A 19,773-nucleotide genomic window follows, 5' to 3' on the forward strand; every position below is an offset into this window, starting at 1 on the left:
GGACAAATGTGGGCAAAACCACTCTTCATCTCTGATTCAACTTTGGTGAAGAATCCTTCTGCAATGCGGGAGACCTGGGTTCGATCCCTGGGTTGGGAAGATCCCCTGGAGAAGGGAAAGGCTACCCATTCCGGTATTCTGGCCTGGAGAATTCCATGGACTATACAGTCTATGGGGTCGCAAAGAGTCGGACACGACTGGGCACCTTTTTCACTTTCACTTTCACTTCACTTTGGATCCAAGTCCTGCTTGAGCTCTGGATTGTTGGGCTGTTTCTATTGAACGCAAGCAGTGACATTCGAGTTGTCTGGTATAACGGGGGAGGGGGGGGGGCGGAAAGGAATGCATTGGAAGGACTCAGAGTGGCTCAGAGAACTGACTTAAAGGAAGAATCTGAGCTGCCACACCTGGGGTGGGTGGAAATCAGAGAAGCCCCATGGATCATGGCCCAGGAGCTCCGGGTCCTGCCCTCTGGGTTGGCCATTCACCCCTGGTGGCCTAGCACCAAATGCTCCTAGTCTCTGGTTCCGGTGTGCTATTCCTGGCAAGAAGACTCTGGCCCGATTTCAGCGAGGGGATCAATGCCTCGGGGCCAGCGATGGCAGAGCCTACCCCTGGGAATGGGTTGTCCTAGAAGAGGGGGTTCTCCGTGAGCCCCATGGGTTTCTTGGTTAGACTGCCTTCACTGGGTTTGGGCATTGAAGGGGTCAGGGAGAGGAAAGCTCGTGTCCAGGAGGAAAGTGAAGCTGAAGAAGGAGAAGATGTAACAGAGGTGATGCCAGGGCCCTGTCTTTCCAGAGTCCTCTTCTTGGCCCATGGTACCCCAGCCTTGGGGTCTGCTGCTGATGGCAGAGAGACTGAATGGCTCTCTTGGTGCCCACGGAGGGCCTGGGGGATGTGTTGACCTCCCGGTCCATGCCTCAAGGGGATAGGATGAAAGGGGATTGGAGCGTTCTACACAGTTTAACCCACTCACAGGAAGTGTGAGGGTGGACACTCAGGGTCAGGTCTCCAGGACCAAGAGCAGTGGCAGAGGACCAGAGCAGGAAGGCCCCACACCTGGGTTTGTTCGGAACGATTCCAGGCTGTCTGTGTCGTGGGGACTGGGATTTAGATCGGAGGCTCTCGGGAACCTAGGATGGGATCCCATACTCACAAATCAAAGTCTGAACTTGCGTGTTGGATAGGAGACCTTCCGATATTGACAGCAATGAGGAGTCATTTCTGGAGAAGAGCTAATTATAATACAGGCAGAAAACTGGGCCTTTGGCCTGTGGGTGAGCAGGGTTGAACACAACCTCCCTGTCATTTTTTTCTGCCTTGCTAAGGGAACAGCAAGCAAGCTTCCATTCCAGCCATGCCCCTGTCTCAGGACACTCAGGGTTGGAGGCACGCTCCTCAGGATCGGAGCCCTTCCGCTGCCTGCCCACCGCCGAAGCCCACAGGTCGGCTGTGGTTGGCTCCCGCCAGAGATCCTGGGCAAGACGGGGACCTGGGACTGTGCCCGGCCGGTCTGGTGAGAGGATCAGTCACTCGGTTCCTGCATTGCTCGACCCCAGGATATCCTAAGTCAGGGTGGACAGTAATAGGCCGGACCTTTGAAAGCGTGTGGGTGTGAGAGCCAGAGAGGAAGGCCAATCCCCGGAGAACAAAGGTCAGAACAGCCCTGGCCCTTCAGGTTATTTTGGTAACAAAACGCCTGACTTTCGCGTGCTGGCTAGTTTACCATCTGCGGCTGGCCACCCCCGTGAGAATTCTGGGGTGGGAGCAGGAAGTGAGCCACTGCTGCCTGACCAGGATAAGGAATCTCGCCTGGCCGAGCCTGTGCGCCAGGGATGTGTCTGCTTGGTGTGCAGACCCCTGGCATAGAGAGGCAGGATGTCCGTGTGCAGGTTGGATGGGCGGCCCAGGGCTTTCTAGGTACGTGCGGTGGGAGACACGTACCAAGTGTGTGCCAAGGAGCTGAGGGTGTTGCAGGGAGAAAGTGGTGTCTATGAACTTGGGGCAAAGTTTGCAACCTTCAACTTTGCTGGAGAAGAAGGGATCGCTGCTGTTTTTTTGGGTATCTGTACCATGCTTGGGAAGCACCAACCATGCCTCCCATTCATTAGATGAGAAAACTGCAGTTCAGAGAGGTTATGTCCCTTACCCAAGGTCACACAGCTAGTGAGAGTTGGAGTCAAGACTTAAACTCTGCGTTCCTGGAGTCGATAAGAATCAGAACTCTCCTCACAACATTTTTTTTTGTTTTGGCTGCACCACACGGCATATGAGACTTTCGCTCCCTGACCAGGGACCCAACTTGTGCCCCTGCAGTGGGAGTTTAGAGTCCCAACCACTGGACCGCCAGGCAATTCCCTTCACTCATCTTTGGATGCTGAATCTGTATATGAGAGTTTGAGGGGGAGGAAGGGGAAGATTGGCATTTATGATTCAACAAATGGCTGCCCTTAAGTTTTTTTAAGCTGAAAATATTAATATTATTGAGGTAGTTATAGATTCACAGGCAGTAGTAGGAAGCAATACAGAGGGATTCCCCGAAGGTAACATCTTGCAAAACTATAGCCGATACCATGATCAGGAAATTGACACTCACACAGTTCGTCCGTCTTTTTCATATTTCCCCCATTTTAGTTTTTACTTGCATTCATGTGTGTGTCTGTGTGTCTTTTATCGTGTGTAGATAACTTCTTTTTAGAGTGTCTGTTTTCCTATTCCTCTAAGATTTTTCACTGCTTGCCTCCCAGTCTAACCTCACGGCCCTAAGGGTCTAGTTTACTGATCCTCGGCAGGTGGGCAGGGAGGGGGCATTTGGAAAGGTGGAGGGGGCATTTGGAAAGGTACAGGGGGCAGCATTTGGTGACAGGGATCCCCCGGGGCCAGGGAAACTTTACGTCACACACAGCAAAGAAACGTCCTGCTCCAGATGTCAGTCATCACTCTAGTTCAGGGTAAAATAATTCCCATGATTTCCAGTGCACCGTTTTATCCATTCTAACGTGGAGCGGTTCTTTCTGACAGAAGGTGCACTTCTGCGCTGACAGGTCGAGAAAAGAAAGATTAGGTTGGATGTGAAGTGTGTTATTACTGCCACCTCGAACATGCCCTTAAGGTGGGGTAGACTCGGGGAGCAGCGTATTGTTAGCGGTGATTCACAGCGTGACTCACTCCATCAGGAGGCGCCCAGTGACTGCGCGCTTACAGGCACCACCTCGGGGGAGGTCTCCAAGGGAACAGCTCGGCAGCCACCCGGGAACACAAAGCCTTCTTCAATCATCAGAGAAAATATGCCAGTTATGTGCCTCTGATTGCAGAACATAACACAGTTCTTACTAAGCCTAATACTCTTTTTTAAAATATACTTTATTTTCAAATAGTTTTAGATGTGCAGAAAAGTGGTAAAGTACAGTAAGTCCCTCCACATGCTGCGTCTCCTAAATTATTAACGTCTTACACTAGGACAGTACATTGGCCACACTGAATGCATTGTGTGTGTGTGTGTGTGTGTGTGTGTGTGTTAGTTGCTCAGTCTGCCCAATTCTTTGTGAAACCATGGACTGTAGCCCACCAGGGTCCTCTGTCCATGGAATTCTCCAGGCAAGAATACTGGAGCAGGTAGCCATTCCCTGTTCTAGGGATCTTCCCCACCCAGGGATCGAAGCCAGGTCTCCTGCATTGCAAGCATATTCTTTACCATCTGAGTCACCAAGGAAGCCCTAGAATGCATCAATATTGACACATTATTATTAAGCGCAAAGTACATTCTTTATTCAGATTCCCTTAGTTTTTAACCTACTGTCCTTTTTCTGTTCCAAGATCCCACATGGCATTTGGTGGTCATGTTTCCTAAGGCTCTGAGGCTGTAACAATTTCTAGGACTTTTTCATTATTGCAAATTGACTCCTCTCCAGCCAGATTCCATCTCCCAACTCTCTCTTGAGTTCACATCTACGCCCTTGGCTTTTCACCTCTGAAATGATGGATTCTGGATCCCAGGTACCCCATGAGCATCCAAAAGGTATAGGCAACAGCACTGTCTCTTCCCCCAACACCCCTAGGTTTTTGCACTTATGTGTCCCAGTATACGGTTATTGTCTTCCCAAGTAGTGCTAGTGGTAAAAATTAACCCACCTTCCAATGCAGGAGACTTAAGAGATACGGGTTTGATCCCTGGGTCAGAGAGATCCCCTGGAGAAGGAAACAGCAACCCACTGCACAATTCTTGCCTAGAGATTCCCAAGGACAGAGGAGCCTGGGGGGCTACAATTTATGGGGTCGCAAAGGGTTGGACATGACTGAAGCGTCTTAGCATGGCCATGTTGCAATTAATTGATATAAAATCACTAGTCTCTGTGGAGGGGAGAAGGCAATGGCAACCCACTCCAGTACTCTTGCCTGGGAAATCCCATGGATGGAGGAGCCTGGTAGGCTGCAGTCCATGGGGTCGCGGAGAGTCGGACTTGACTGAGCGACTTCACTTTCACTTTTCACTTTAATACACTGGAGAAGAAAATGGCAACCCACTCTAGTATTGTTGCCTGGAGAATCCCAGGGATGGGAGCCTGGTGGGCTGCCGTCTATGGGGTCGCACAGAGTCGGACACGACTGATGTGACTTAGTTGCAGCAGTCTCTGTGGAGAGGCAGGACAGCTTCCCCTTTGTGCCCTTATCAGTCAGCTCCTTGCTGTCATAACAAGGTACTGCAGACCTGGGAGCCTAAGCAACAGGATTTATTTTCTCAGGATTTTGGAGGCCAGAAGCCTGAGGTCAAGGTGTGGTCAGATTCTTCTGAGGCCTTTCTCCTTGCTTTGCAGATGACTTCTCTGTGTGTCTTCACGCGGTCTTCCCTCGGGCCCTGCCTGCCTCCACATTTCTTCTTACAAGGACACCAGCTGTACTGGGTTGGGGTCATCCCAATGGCCTAATTTTAACTTAACTACTTCCTTAAAAGACCCTGTCTGCACACACAGGTCCTAGGGGATTAGGGCTTCAATGTATGGCTGTTGGGGGACACAAGTCAGCCCCTAACAAGACCCTTCTCTTCTCCTTCTTTGAGCTTCAGCTTCCTAGGAGGCCTAGCCCTAGAGGGTCAAGGACTTGGAATCACATGGTCCAAGTGAAGTTCTGCCTCTCTTGCCTTCCTTAGGAGAGGCGTCTGAACCTCAGGTCTTCATTTCTAGAACAAGACCATCAAGCTTGCTCTGGGGGACTCGTGTGCAGATTACAATTGCTGGTCAAGTGTTTGGCATGTGCCTGGTGGCTCGTCGATGGGACTCGTGCACTCCTGCATTGGCAAACTTTCTGGCACCAAGGAAATGTTCTATCTTGTGCGGCCCTGGGTGGTAGCAGCTAAACTGCATTTACCTACTGAGCAGTTGAAATGTGGCCACTGTGGCTGAGAAACTGAAGATTAATTTTAATTAACTGAAATAGAATTGGAAGTAGCCCCGTGTGGGTAGTGGGTACAGCAGTAGGCAGTGTAACCGTGGGCCAGGGGCCCCCAGCCTGTCCCCAGAGAGTTCCTGCATCAGGCCGTGCCAGGCCCTGTCCTGGCTGTGAATCCATTCCCCTGGCCATGTCCCCCTACCAGATGTATTTTGTGGCCCCCAAGCGTGGTGGGTCTCCTGTATTTTGCCTCTGGAAAGCAACACCTCGTGCAGTGGGGGCCAGAGCATGCTGACCAGCAGGAAGGACAGGAGCCACTGTGTCCCTAGTAGCAGCCCTTTGAAAGGGCAAGGGGACAATTGTGTAGCTCCACAGTACCGCAAGGACACGACTCAGCAGCTGAACGACAACAGTACCTCAGAATGTACTGCATTTGGAGGTAGGGTCTTTAAAGGGGATTTGTCCCTCTGTTCAGTTCAGTTGCTCAGTCATGTCTGACTCTTTTCCACTCCATGGACTGCAGCACGCCAGGCTTCCCTGTCCATCACCAACTCCCGGAGCCTACTCAAACTCATGTCCATTGCTTCAGTGATGCCATCCAACCATCTCATCCTCTGTCGTTCCCTTCTCCTCCCGCCCTCAATCTTTCCCAGCATCAGCTTGTCTCTTTGAGGTGGCACCAAATCCTTCTCCACCTGGATGTGCCAAAGGGTGGCAAGACCTCAGCTGATGTCACCTCCTCCAGCTTCACTCCCACCCACCCACCATCAGCAGTCTTAGCTGGGAAGGAGGTGGCGGTGGTGATGGTGGTGCTGAGTCATGTCAGACTCTTTGCGACCCCTGCAGCCCACCAGGCTCCTCCGTCCATGGGGTTTCCCAGGCAAGAATCCGGGAGTGGATTGCCATTTCCTCCTCCAGGGGATCTTCCCCACCCAGGGATGGAACTCTTGTCTCCTGCATTGGCAGGGAGATTCTTTACCACTCTGCCACTTGGGAAGCCCTGCTGGGAAGGAGGGGCTTATCCTAAATTGCCTCTGCATCCCTCCTAGCAATCACTCTGCGCCGAGTCCATTTCTCTCTCTCCACAGCGTCTCTCAAAAATCCGGGGCAGCCATCTGATCTATTACTTCAAAGCCTGGATCATAGACCCTCAGCTTTGTGACCTAGTCCCTGCCCAGGGTTCAGATGGCTCAAGGGCTTCCAGTTTCCCTCAGTTCAGTTCACTCGCTCAGTCGTGTCCAACTCTTTAAGACCCCATGGACTGCAGCACACCAGGCTTCCCTGTCCATCACCAACTCCCGTAGTTTACCCAAACTCATGTCCATCGAGTCCGTGATGCCATCCAACCATCTCATCCTCTGTGGTCCCCTTCTCCTCCCACCCTCAATCCCTCCCAGAATCAGGGTCTTTTCAGGTCTCAACTTAAAAAGCCCAAGGCCCTTATCAGGTGAACAAAGCCGGGTCTGACCTGTAGGCCCCCAGGCTCATCTCTTCGTGTTTTCTTTCCTTTAGGCTACAGTGTCCCTTTTCCCTAGAATGTGTTCTTTCTTGCCCACAGGCCATTGCATCATCTCATCTCTTGGCCCCCTCCCCCACCCCACCCGACCCGAACAGGGTTGTCCAGTCAGGGATAACCCCTGCTCATATTTTCCGTCTCACGTTAAACATTTCTGCAGGAAGCCTTCTCAGATGGAACCGTGTATCTGTGTTCCGGTATCCCAGAGGCCCGTGCTAGTATTTTCTTCCTGGCATTCGTGTATACATACACGCATTCACTCGCGGTGCAACTAAGTGCCGGGCGCAGCTTTAGATGCTGGCGATACAAGGCATGACAAGAAACGGTCCTGGGCCGCCTGCAGGTCACTTCCATTCTTGAAGGGGAAGATTAAAGCTTTAAAAAAGACGAAACAAACGAACAAAACACACAATTTGTGTCCCAGGAAGAACAAGCAGACGCTAAATTCTGGGCATCCGACACTACAGGTGGGGACGAAGGGGCTCAGGAGCCGTGCGCGAATCTTCTCTGCGCGCGCGCGCGCGCCCGGCAGGGGGCGCGGAGGGGGCGGAGCTGGAGACCGCGCGGCCCGGCCCGGCCCCGCCCCGCCCCTAGCCCCGCCCCCGAGACCCCGCCCCCGGCCCGGCCCGGCCCCCGGCCCCGGCCCCGCCCCCGCCCGCTGTGCGCGCGCTGGCCGGGCAGCATGGCGGCGGCGGCGGGCGCCCCTCCGCCGGGTCCGCCGCAGCCGCCTCCGCCGCCGCCGCCCGAGGAGTCGTCGGACAGTGAGCCCGAGGCGGAGCCCGGCTCCCCGCAGAAGCTCATCCGCAAGGTGTCCACGTCGGGCCAGATCCGCCAGAAGGTGAGCCGGCGGCGGCGGCGGCCCGGGCGCGCGCCCCTCAACGCCGCGGCAGCCCCGTGAGGCCCGCAGCCCGGCCGGAGCGGCTGCCCAGGCCCAGCCCGGCCCCGGCCTAGGGTCCCGCCGGGCGCTGCTGCCCACACGGGGCGCGCTCCGTCGGGTAACGGGGCTGGGCGCCCGGGCTGAGCGCGTTCACCCCCACCCCGGGCGGGGCGGCGGCGGCGGGGACCCCGGGGCCGGGGGGCGCAGGTGGGCGCCGCGCGGGCGGGGCGCTCGGCGGGGTGGGCCGCGAGCACCCGGAGGGCAGGCCTTACAGGCTGAGGGGGCGAGCGCACCAGAAACGGGGGCTCCATGCTGCGCCCCGCCGGGGAGCGCAGCCCGACCCCGGCTTCTGCACGGAATTTCTGAGCACCGAGGGGGCTGGTTCCCGCTGGGAGCTCTGCGCTCACCTGTGTGATTCCCTCCCCTCCCCTCCCCCCCACCGCGAGAAACGCGGTAGGAACCGGGAGTGGGGGCTCTTCCCTCCCCTCCCCTCGCGCGGTTTTTGTACGGGAAAGGGCCAGGGATGCACGTCCTCTGACCGTCTCCCTCTCCCTCCCCTGGCGAGCTGGGGACCAGGGGCTTGTCCCTGGCTGCGCACCCCCTTGGCACCTCGCTCTGCACGGAGAAGTCTGGGCTCGGAGTGTTAGCTGCAGAAAGACGCATTTCCTTTCCGCAGGAGTAAAGTTGCACCCTTTGTTTTCCCCTCGCGGTTTCCGTTGCCCACTGCTTGGTGGGGGTGGGGGGGTTTGCTACAACAGGTGAGCCCTGTTGTGTTAGCGCACGGCTTCCTCGGGCAGGTGGTTGGACAGGTGGCTGAGGGCAGGCGGGGTCCGTGGGCAGCCCCGGCAGACTTGCTCATCCCGCTGCGGTGCGCTTTTCCTCCGCCGCCAGCGAGTTCAGCTGGTACTTTTACCGTGGGAGCCATTTCTGGCTTAATCATCTTTTCTCGGCCTCTGATACCTGTGTGTGTGTGTTATTGTGAAGTGCTCCAGTTATTCAGCACGTAGGTACTGAACACCTTCTTTGTTCTAGGTGTTAACAGTCGAAGTAATAATTATAGTGGTAGTCATTCCCCAGTGCTTACTGCGTGCCAGGCAACTTTTCTTGGGTTAACTTGACAGCACTTGACATGGGTTAACTCATTTAGCACCCATTGTGTTGGGTGTTATCTGTCATCCCCTTCTCTCTCTCTTTTTTTTTTTTTAATTTTAAACTTTTTATTTTGTATTGGGGTATAGCCGATTAACAATGTCATGATAGTTTCAGGGGAACAAGGAAGGGACTCAGCCATACATAGACATGTATCCATTCTTCCTCAAATTCCCCTTGCATCCAGGCTGCCCTGTAACGGGGAACAGAGTTCCCTGTGCTGTACAGTAGGTCCTTGTTGGTTATCCATTTTAAATAGAGCAGTGTGTGCAAGTCCATCCCAAACGCCTTGAACTGCCCCCCCCCCCCCCCCCCCCCCCCGCCAACCACAAGTTGGTTATCTAAGTGTCATGTCCTTCTTATACAATTGGAGGTGGAGAGGGTAAGTGACTTTCCCAGGGTGTCACTGATAGGAACTGTGGGTCTGGATCTGAATTATGGTCAGGAACCCAAGATGGAAGGCAGTTTCTTCATTTGGGGGTTCCCAGGCTGTAGGAGATGGACACGTGTCCACACGACAGGATGATGTAGTAATGCTGTGGGAACTCTGAGGACAGAGAATCCAACTACCCCAGGAGGCAGGATCTCGAGGGAAAGAGTTTGTCAGGAATTAAGGAAAAGGACTTTCCACGTAGTTGAATGGCTCCAGGTGGCTCAGTAATGAAGAATCCACCTGCCAGTGCAGGAGACACAGGTTCATTCCCTGGGTCGGGAAGATCCCCTGGAGAAGGAAATGGCAACCCACTCCAGTATTATTCTTGCCTGGGAAATCCCATGGACGGAGGAGCCTGGCGGGCTACAGTCCATGGGGTAACAAAGGTTCAGACATGACTTGAGTGACTGAATAACAACATCTACAGGTTTAGGGACACCTGGGAATGGTCAAAGGTGAGTGCGTCAGATTGAGAGGAATGAAGAAGAGGCTGGAAAAGCAGAGCAGGCTGGATTTTGAAAGGATAGCCCTGGAGCTGGGTTTTTGGCCTTAGGCAAGAGGGAGCCACTGAGGGTCATTCAGAGCGTGAGAGGGATGGGTCACGTCTGCTTCTGGAAAGATCTCCCAAGTAGGGCCCTCAGTGGTACTGATGGGAGTGGTTCCCTCCTGGTGCTTGGTCCTTGGGCGTGGCATGTGCCCAGTATGGAGTGGATCATTTATGGCTTAGATTTATAGCTATAGATTTATATCTATAACCTATAGATTTATAGCTTAGTAAGATTTGAGCTTCCAGAGATGCCACTGTTTGTCCAGCATTCTGTGCTTCAGGAGGCTCCCCGCCCCCCGCCCACCCCCTTAAAACAATAGCTGTTATACCAGCTGTTCTGGTTGAGGAGGAGTGATGGGTAGAGTGTTAAAAATACACCCCGAGGACTTGGGTTTCTGAATGCAGCCACATCTGCTATACAAACAGCTTAAGGCTGAGTTTTCTTTTGTGTTGTTAGAGATTGATGGAATGTGAGGTTTGCTGTGCGTGGGGTGGCTCCCAACCTCCAGATCAGCCATTCAGAAAATTCCTCTGCTATACGTAGTGCACAGAGGAAATATCCAGAATGGTATGGGGTGTCATTCTAAATTCAGAAAAGGATCTACCCACTTTAAGGATGTGAAGCAGAGAGAGTTCATTCAGTGTAGGGGAGTGGTCGTATAGGTGGTGAACAATTGAGAACGCAAACAGTGGGCAGTGAGACAACCCTGCCATGAGGCAGCAAACGGGAAACCACTGCCACCCTGGAGCCGGAGGACCTGGGGAGGAGGCCGCGTTTCAGACCCGAGAAGCACCTACCCCTCGCCAGGGGGCTGGGACCACTGTGGGCCATCTGGTGGTGGCTGGAGATTCACCCCCGGTCCTGCACGGGAACCTAGCCCGCGGGGATTCAGCCCCTTTGCAGTTTAGAATAGAACAGAAGAGTGAGGAATGGAACCGAGGACAAGCTGGCCCAGGACCAGAGCTGTATGTGTGTCGTTTTTGCACTGAAATATTAGTCCCGTTGTCAGCTAGAGCTGTCTTAATGCAAAAAGAAAAGGCAGTATGTTACAACAGTTCCTCTCACATTTTCATGTGTAGATCGGTTCCCTGGGAGTCTTGATAAAATGCAGTAGGTCTGGCAGTGGGGGTTGAGATTCTGCATTTATCACCTCTCAGGTGATGCTGCTGCTGGTTCATGGACCAGACTTTGAGAAATAAGACCTTAATGACGTATGTGTGAAGTGTTAGTTGCTCAGTTGTGTTCGATTCTTTGCGACCCCAAGGACAGTAGCCCTCTGTCTATGGAATTCTCCGGGCAAGAATACTGGAGTGGATTGCTATTTGCTTCTCCAGGGTACATTCCTGACCCAGGGATTGAACCCTGGTCTCCTGCATTGCAGGGGGATTCTTTACTGTTTGAGCTACAGGGAAGTCCCTTTACCGTTTGAAAAGTGAAGTGAAGTGAAGTTGCTCAGTTGTGTCTGACTCTTTGCGACCCCTGTGGACTGTAGCCTACCAGGCTCCTCCGTCCATGGGCTTCTCCAGTCAAGAGTACTGGAGTGGGTTGCCATTTCCTTCTCCAGGGGAGCTTCTGACCCAGGGATCAAACCTGGGTCTCCTGTATTGCAGGCAGATGCTTTACCCTCTGAGCCAGCAGGGAGCTACCATTTGAGCTACAGTAAGTTGAGATTTGGGATGGTCATTTATTCGTTTACCGTTTCATGAATGTCTCACATCTTCACGTGTCCTAACTGCCCCCAGCAAACACAGAGCTTCTTCTCATTTCCTACCGTGGTACACAGTGTTTTCTAGGATCACATAGCTAGTGTGAGAAATAGAAAATGGAGCTCATACTCTGGTAAATTAATTTACTAACACATTGTCAGGTGTTCTGAAATTTGAGTAGGTAACTGTGATTCTATGAAGCCTTAACAGTTCAGATAGGGCTTAATTTAAAAGTTTTTTTTTAAAGTTAACATATTTGGCTTTGTGCATTAAATATTCCTGATTCCAAATCGAAAAACAGAGTATTTCTTCCATTGTGAAATAAAGACTAGTAGAGATTAAGTAAAACATTCAAGTTGTAAAACACTTACAACAGCTTCACTAAGATAAGATTCACATACCACATAGCTCACTCATTTGAAGTGTACAGTTCAGTGGTTTTTAGTATATTCACGGTTGTGTAATCATCACCACAGTTAATTTTAGAACATTTTCATTACCCCCAAAAGAAACCCATAACCATTAGCATTCACTCCCCATTTCCTCCCAACTTTCTCAACCTTAGGCGACTGCTAGTCTGCTTTCTATTTTGTAGATTTGCTGAATCTGGACATTTTGTATAAATGTAGTATGTGGTATGTACACTCTGTGTCTGGCTTCTTTCACTTAGTATAATGTGTTCAAAATTTATCCACGTTGTAGGCCGTGCCAGTACTTTTTCTTTTATTGCTGAATAATATATCATTGTATGGATATGCTACATTTTCTTTACATTGATCAGTTGATGGACATTAGGGTTATTTCTACTTTTTTTGCTATTCTGGTTGCTGCTGCTGTGAACATTCATGGACATATTTCTGTGTGGACATATGTTTCTTTCTGGATTTATAGACCTAAGAGTTGATTTCCTGGGTCACATGGTAATTCTGTGCTTCGTCTTTGAGAAACTGCCAGACTGTTTCCCAAGGTGGCTGCACCATTTTCCATTTTCACCAGCAAGGTATGAGGGTTCCAGTTTCTCCACGTCCTCGATTGTTTTATCTTTTTGATTATAGCTGTCCTAGTGGGTGTGACAGAGAAGGCGATGGCACCCCACTCCAGTACTCTCGCCTGGAAAATCCCAGGGACGGGGGAGCCTGGTGGGCTGCCGTCTATGGGGTCGCACAGAGTCGGAGACGACTGAAGCGACTTAGCAGCAGCAGTGGGTGTGGAGTGGAGTGGAAGGGTTTTTAAAGCTAGTGTGTAGCAGTATTTGAGTTTAAACTGGGGCGTCAAATGGAGTTGATTCACATCCTGCTTGCCTCCGTATGAGTCACGTGATCACAATCAAGTCTCTAAACCTCTTAAGACCTGGCTTCTTCATCTGTGAATGGGGAAATACTAGTTCTCGGGTCACAGTGGTGACAGTCAACCTCATGTGTGTGTTCCTGAGCCTCAATTTCCATATCTGCAATGTAGCAATGATGATAATAGTTCTCAGGTCTGTGAAATAGAAATGATAACTCATAGAATCAAATGGAATAGTCTTTGTGCAATACTGATCTAGTATTGTGCCTGCATATTATGAGCATTCAGTAAATGGTTGCTATTATGATTATTTCTGTCTTTCTGATTGTCCACTTTTTATATCTTGATTAGTAGCTATTTCCCGGAATCCCTCCTCTGCCAGCTCAGGCTGACCTGGGTGCGTCTTCATCTCTCGCACCCAGAATAGCAAATAAAAATGAATCTGGTGGACAATTAACTGAATATATTTTTTAAAAATTGTTAACTTACTGAATCCTAGTGGGCATACCACGGGCTAGGTGTTGTTTTCCTTATTTCACAGATGCGGTTTAGCTCAGCCAGTAGCGGACACTTTAACTTTGTTCAGTGTGCTAGGCACTTGGGGTACCTTCCTGAACGGCAAAAAACACTCCTAGAGCTAATAGCCTGAAGACAGACGTTAGTAGGATAACCGCACAGTGACTGTAGGGCTCTTTAGGTGACGAGTGGACTCTAAATCAAATGTCTGCTCATTCTGTAAAAGAAAGAGGAGGAAGATTTGGACCCACAGGCGCGTACAGGGAAATGGCCATGTGAAAACAGCTCACGATTTTGAGCTGTGCTCGCACAAATTAGGGACCAGGTGGGGTCATTAGAAGAGGTGGTGTTAATAGATGCAATCCCTCCTGGATCCTGGGAGGGAGTGTGGCCCTGCTGATACCTTGCCTCCGGACATCCAGCCTCCTGCCCTGGGTTTAAGCCTCCCAGTCTGGGGCCTTGGTTATGGGGCAGCCCCAGGAGACTGACAGAGGGCATATACTGACTCTGAAGGGCACGCCGGGGGGCAGAGCTCTGGGAGGCAGTCAGACATGTCTCGGGTGCTGAGGAATTAGGCTCTATCAGGAGGCGGCAGTGGCAGGTGAACTCTCTTCACTTGGTCTGGAATCGCGAAAAGCCGCTTCCCAGGAGCGAGGAGGGTTAGAATTAGGACTTGCAGGGGCTGCAGCCCTGGTGCACATCATGTCGGGTCAGAGCGCTGCTGTCTTCAGCAGAAGAAGCTGCAGTCCTCAGGGCGGCAACGCCCAGGCCTCCAGTTATTTTCACAAGCCGTCTGTAAATTCACTGCTCCGTGTTCAGTGAAGAACAGACACACGGGGGGTAAGGCCACATGAATTAAAACCCACAGAAACAGCAGGCTATAGAGACAGATGAACAGGGACTCTAGACATCACAGATTTAAAAATAACTGTGCTTACTATGTTTAAGGAGATAAAGGCCAGATTGAGAATTTTGGCAGAGAACTGGAAACTAAGAAGGAACCAAATGAAAATTCTAAAACTGGAAAATGTAACAATCGGAGTTAAATTCTCAAAGGACGGGTGGAATAGACATGGCTGAAGGAGGAATTTAAAGGCCCAGAAGACAGCTCAAAAGAAAATACCCTCTAGAAATCCTGGAGACATTAAAAAAAAAAAAGGAGAAATTAGTAGATAGGGCAGGAGTCAGAGATAACAGTGAAAAGGTCTTTTATGAGAAAATTGGGGAGAAACAACAGTTGTAAAGATAATGCCTGAGAACTTCCTGAAACTATTAAAAGACACCACCCACAGATTCACTAGCCCTGTGAACACAAAGAAAACCACACCTATCACTTCATAATAAAACTGCTGAAAACCACTGATGAAGAGGAGACTTGAAAGCAACTAGAGACAGATCATCCTCAGAAGAGCAGCAGTTAGGCTGACAGCTGTGTTCTTAACAGAACCATGGAAGCAGGAGAAATTTAAGTGCTGAAAGAAACTTACTGCTAACCTGAATTCTTACTCAGTCAAAAGATCCTTCAGAAAAGAAAGCCGAAGTGAAGACATCTTCAAATAAACAGAGTCAGGTTTTTTGTGCGCAGACCGATAATGAAAGAAATGTCAAGTGGGGTTTTTGTTTGTGTCTGGCCAAAGGAAGATGGTCCTTGGTGAAAGGTTAGTGTTTCAGCAAGGAATGAAGAGCTACAAAAAGGGCCCTGTGTGGGAAACACTGAATGATCACCTGTTAAAATTAATAACATCTTTAGGTTTAAAATATATGTAGAATTAAAATACATAGCAGTGGCATGCAAGTCAGAAAGAAGGTACATGGGATAAAACTGTTTAAAGTTTTCCTTGAATTTTCAGGAAAAAGAAAAAAGAGCCAATTAATATTAGACAAGTCAGGAATACATATTGTAATCTGTGCTGCAGTCACTAAACTGTGAAGGGTGATGTGCTATTTAAGCAGAAAGGCAAGAAAAATTGAATAAAAGAAATTCCAAATCTGAAAGAAGGCAGAAAAGGAGACAAAAGGGAAAGGGAAGGATAGGGAATCTAGAGTTTGCAGGTGCAACGTACTGGGAATAAACAGCAAGGTCCTGTTGTATAGCACAGGGATATGCCATGGTAAACCATAATGAAAGAGAATATTTATAACAGTCACTTTGCTGTATAGCAGAGTAACACAACACTATAAATAACTATAATTCAATAATAATTTTTTTTTTTTTAGAGGGGGAGAAAAGGGAACGTTGAATGAGTGGAACAGGGAGAAAGCAGACAGTGACTGGGTAGGCTTAAATCCCGGTGTATCAGTGATCGTGTGATGTAAGTGAGCTTGATTGTTTCAGTTGAAAGTCAAGATTGTCGCAGGTAAGAAAGCAAAAGCAGACCAGGTTATTTAGAAGAAACATATTTAACAAAAGGATATAAAAAGATTGAGAGTCAAAGGATGGGACAAAAATACCGTGCACACACCAACCAAAAGAAAGTTGCCACAGTGTTTTAATGTCAGACAAAATAGTCTTTGAAGGAAGAATTTATTATTAGAGATAAAGATGTAATACTGATAAAAGATGAAAGATTTATTTCAGATATAATTTAAAATCTGGATATATCTATAGTGTAATTTAAAATTTTTTAGAAGAAAAATTAATACTGGGTTATGGAAATAAAACAAATCTATGATCCTAGTGGGTTTTTTTTTTTTTTTTAATTCAGCTGTGTCACATCTTGGCTGTGGCATGTGGGATCTTCCGTTGCGGCCCATGGACTCTCTGGTTGTGGCGCACGGGCTTAGCTGCTCTGCGGCACGTGGGAGCTTAGTTCCCTGGCCGGGGATCAAACCTGAGTCCCCTGTACTGCAAGGCAGACTCTTAACCACTGGGCCACCAGGGAAGTCCCCATAGTGGAATATTTTAAACAGACCTGTTTCAGATGGTTATGGTAAGCAGACAAAAATTTGTAAAAATACAGAAAAATTGGGCAACCAATTACTAAACTTGACTTACTGGATGTATAGAGAACACTACCGAACAGTTAATTGCAGAATCGAAATTCTTTTAAAAACCCAAGACGTTTTGGTCAGAGTCTACTATGTTCTAGCCACAGGCAGTTCTCAACAACTTTAAAAAGGACTGAAATTATACAGACTGTGGTATTCTCTAACAATAGTGGAATTAAGCTAGAAATCAAGAAAACCCCCGTGTATCTGGAAATTTAGAAATTTGTTTCTAAATAACATTATGAGTCAAAGCTAGAAAATATTTTTAGTTGAAAGGTAGCAAAAATATATCAATGTAACTAATGGTATACAGCTGAAGTCATGTTTAGAGCAAGGTTTATAGCTTTAAATGTACTTGTTACCAGAGGAAGATTGCTGAAAATCCAGGAGCCAGGCTGTGTATCAGGTGGTTAGAAGAGAAGTAGCAACATGTTAGACTCAAAAGGAAGGCAGTAATGAAGCAGAATCCAAGGAAATGAAAAGCATTCACTAGAAAGGATCAACAAAGGCAAAAGTTGATTCTTTGGTAGGAAAAAAAAAATGTGATGAAATTGATGAACCCCAGCAGGCTTAATCAAGGAAAAATACAGAAGGCAAATAAGCAATGTTAGGAATGAAAAGGGACATCACCAAAAATCTTTGAGATATTAAAAAGAGTAGGCAGGTATTATAAACAACTTTATACAAGTAAATTTGAAAATTTACTTGTATGGCTTCCCGCCATCTTTGGCCTGGCTTGTTCTAACCAGTCCTGGTGGGCTCTTGTTTTTTTCCCTTCTGGTGGTTTCCTGTAAGTCAGGGATAACACTTCTCAGCTATGTTCCCTCAAGGGAAGGGGAGGATTACAGCCTGAGGCTAATACCTGTGGTAGCAAATGCAGGAAAAACTCTTGATAAAAAATCAACATTCATTCCTACTCAAATTGGAAAGGGGAGAGAGAGATGTCAGCAAGCTTTCCCTAAAGGGCCACATAGAAAGTATTTAAGGCTTTGTGGCCATATACCCTTTCTGTGGCAGATACTCAGCTCTGCATTGTAGAGTAAAAGCAGCTAGAGGTGACATGGGCATGGCTGTGTTCTTTACAAAAATAGGTGCTGGGCTGGATTTGCTCGTGGGCAACCTTGGAACCCCTGGGTCGGGAAAGATCCTGAATTTATTTGTTTACACCTGAATTTATGCTGATAGGAGATTCCCTGGTGGCTCAGATGGTAAAGCGTCTGCCTGCAATATGGGAGACCCGGGTTCAATCCCTGGATCAGGAAGATCCCCTGGGAGAAGGAAATGGCAGCCCACTCCAGTACTCATGCCTTGAAAATTCCATGGATGGAGAAGCCTGGTGGGCTACAGTCCACGGGGTCTCAGAGTTGGACACAACTTTACTTTCACTTTATGCTGATAAAGACCAGATAAGTTAGACCTAAGACCTTTCAGTCTTACTGTCCAACTTCCCAGGACCAAGTGGGACTGGAGATTTTGAGTTATAAAAACTCTTTTTAACAAGGAGATTTGGGGAGATTCTGGGTTGGCAAATGCATTAATATGCTGGGAGGGTGGTACACCCAGAGAAGGCATGGATGTGCCCCCTTCCCACCCCTAATACCTTGCCCTGTATATATATCTTCCATATGGTGTCTCTTCCAGGTGTTAGGAAGGATCTTGGGAAGGGAATGCTCATGTACTGTTGGTGGGAATATTAAGTTGGTAGCACTACTTTAGAAGATAGTTTAGCAGTAACTTTTACAGTTGACTTTAAAAGTTGGGCTTCCCTCATAGTTCAGTTGGTAAAGAATGCGCCTGCAATGCAGGAGACCCAGGTTCCATCCCTGGGTCAGGAAGATGCCCTGGAGAAGGGAATGGCAGCCCACTCCAGCATTCCTGCCTGGGGAATCCCATGGTCAGAGGAGCCTGGCGGCGTGTAGTCCATGGGGTCGCAAAGAGTCAGACACAACTGAAGTGACTTAGCACACAGCACTTATGCACATTATTTGTGCCAGCTCAAATGTGGAAGCCACCCAAGTGGCTGTCAGCGGTAGAACTGGTGAATGACAGTGTGTTCTTCCCAGACAGCGCTGTCCATCAGTGAAAGTGTACTGCTGCTACCTGCTGATTTAAGGATTAATCACAGCATTAATACTGTCTGGCCAAAAAAGCCAGACATCAAGTAGTGCATTCTGTATGATTCCATTTACATCTGATTCAGAACAGATAGGATAGAAGGTGTTTAGGCTGCCCATTTAGCTGCTTCCCAGAGAAGTCTGGGCAGGGGTGGGGCGGGAAGAGGTGGGTGGTGACTGCGTGGTCCTTGAGAGAAGGGGGCGTCCCCGGGGCCGATAGTGCTGTTTCTTGACTTAGGTGGTGGTTAGTTGGGTTCTCAGTTTGTGATAATTTATATATTTTTGGATTTTATTTTTGCTATTTTTAATGAAAAATATTTTTAATAATTTTTTTTTTTTTTTTTTTGCGGTGCCACATGTGGAATCTTAGTTCCCTGACCAGGGATTGAACTCTTGCTCCCTGCATTGGAAGTGCAGAGTCTTAACCACTGGACCCCCAGGGAAGTCCCCAAATTATTTTTGAAGTATAGTTGATCTACAGTATTGTATTAGTTTCTGGTGTATGACATGGTGATTCAATGTTTTTATAGATTATACTCCATTAAACAGTTTCCCTGATGGCTCAGTTGGTAAAGAATCCACCTGCAATGCAGGAGACCCTGGTTCGATTCCTGGGTCGGGAAGATCCCCTGGAGAAGGGATAGGCTACCCATTCCAGTATTCTTGGGCTTCCCTGGTGGCTCAGCTAGTAAAGAATCCGGCTGCAATGCGGGAGACCTGAGTTCGATCCCTGGGTTGGGAAGATCCCCTGGAGAAGGGAAAGGCTATCCACTCCAGTATTCTGGCCTGGAGAATTCCACGGACTGTGTATATACGTATAGTCCATGGGGTCGCAAAGAGTCAGACACTACTGAGTGACTTTCACATACTCCATTTAAAGTTATTATGGAATATTGACTGTATTCTGTGCTGTACTGAAAAATATTTAAAAAAAAAAAAAAAAAGATAAAGAATGAGGAGGAGGTAGTTGGCCAGAGAGATATGCAGAGGCCCTGTAGCCAGCAGGAGCGTGGGGAAGTCAAGAGGCTGATAGAAAGCTGGTGTGGGTCACGGAGCCCTGATTGTGTTGTGGGGTTGGGAGCTGGGTAGGAGGCCACGCGGGGAGCTCTGGGATACTGGGACGCTGTTGCTGTGAGATCTTGGGAAGGGGTGAGGCGTCTGACCCTGTGACTCAGGCTGTGTTGCACCCGACTCCGTGGCCTGGCCCCTGTGGTGCGAGATGATGGTTGCCTGGGCCGGGGATGGGATAGTGGT

At 49.1% G+C, this 19,773-nt stretch overlaps 1 protein-coding gene and 1 long non-coding RNA gene across 3 annotated transcripts in view; one reads left to right on the forward strand and one right to left on the reverse strand.

The window, feature by feature from the left end:
- Positions 1 to 3,319: 3,319 nt before the first annotated feature.
- On the reverse strand, positions 3,320 to 8,505 carry LOC129655737 (uncharacterized). Its single transcript, XR_008716104.1, has 3 exons — positions 8,388 to 8,505; positions 7,152 to 7,276; positions 3,320 to 3,716 (listed from the first exon to the last, which is right to left on the reverse strand). It is a non-coding gene; the product is annotated as an uncharacterized LOC129655737 (long non-coding RNA).
- DGKD (diacylglycerol kinase delta) overlaps positions 7,565 to 19,773 on the forward strand; it is a 110,854-nt gene continuing 98,645 nt past the window's right edge. For both annotated transcript variants that reach the window (XM_055586510.1, XM_055586511.1), the window contains exon 1: positions 7,565 to 7,739. In XM_055586510.1, the coding sequence (XP_055442485.1) occupies positions 7,584 to 7,739 (156 nt within the window). In that variant the 5' untranslated portion in view covers positions 7,565 to 7,583. The remainder of the gene's footprint in view (positions 7,740 to 19,773) is intronic.

The sequence above is a fragment of the Bubalus kerabau genome, chromosome 6 (assembly GCF_029407905.1).
Source record: "Bubalus kerabau isolate K-KA32 ecotype Philippines breed swamp buffalo chromosome 6, PCC_UOA_SB_1v2, whole genome shotgun sequence".
Classification (NCBI taxonomy): Eukaryota; Metazoa; Chordata; class Mammalia; order Artiodactyla; family Bovidae; genus Bubalus; species Bubalus kerabau.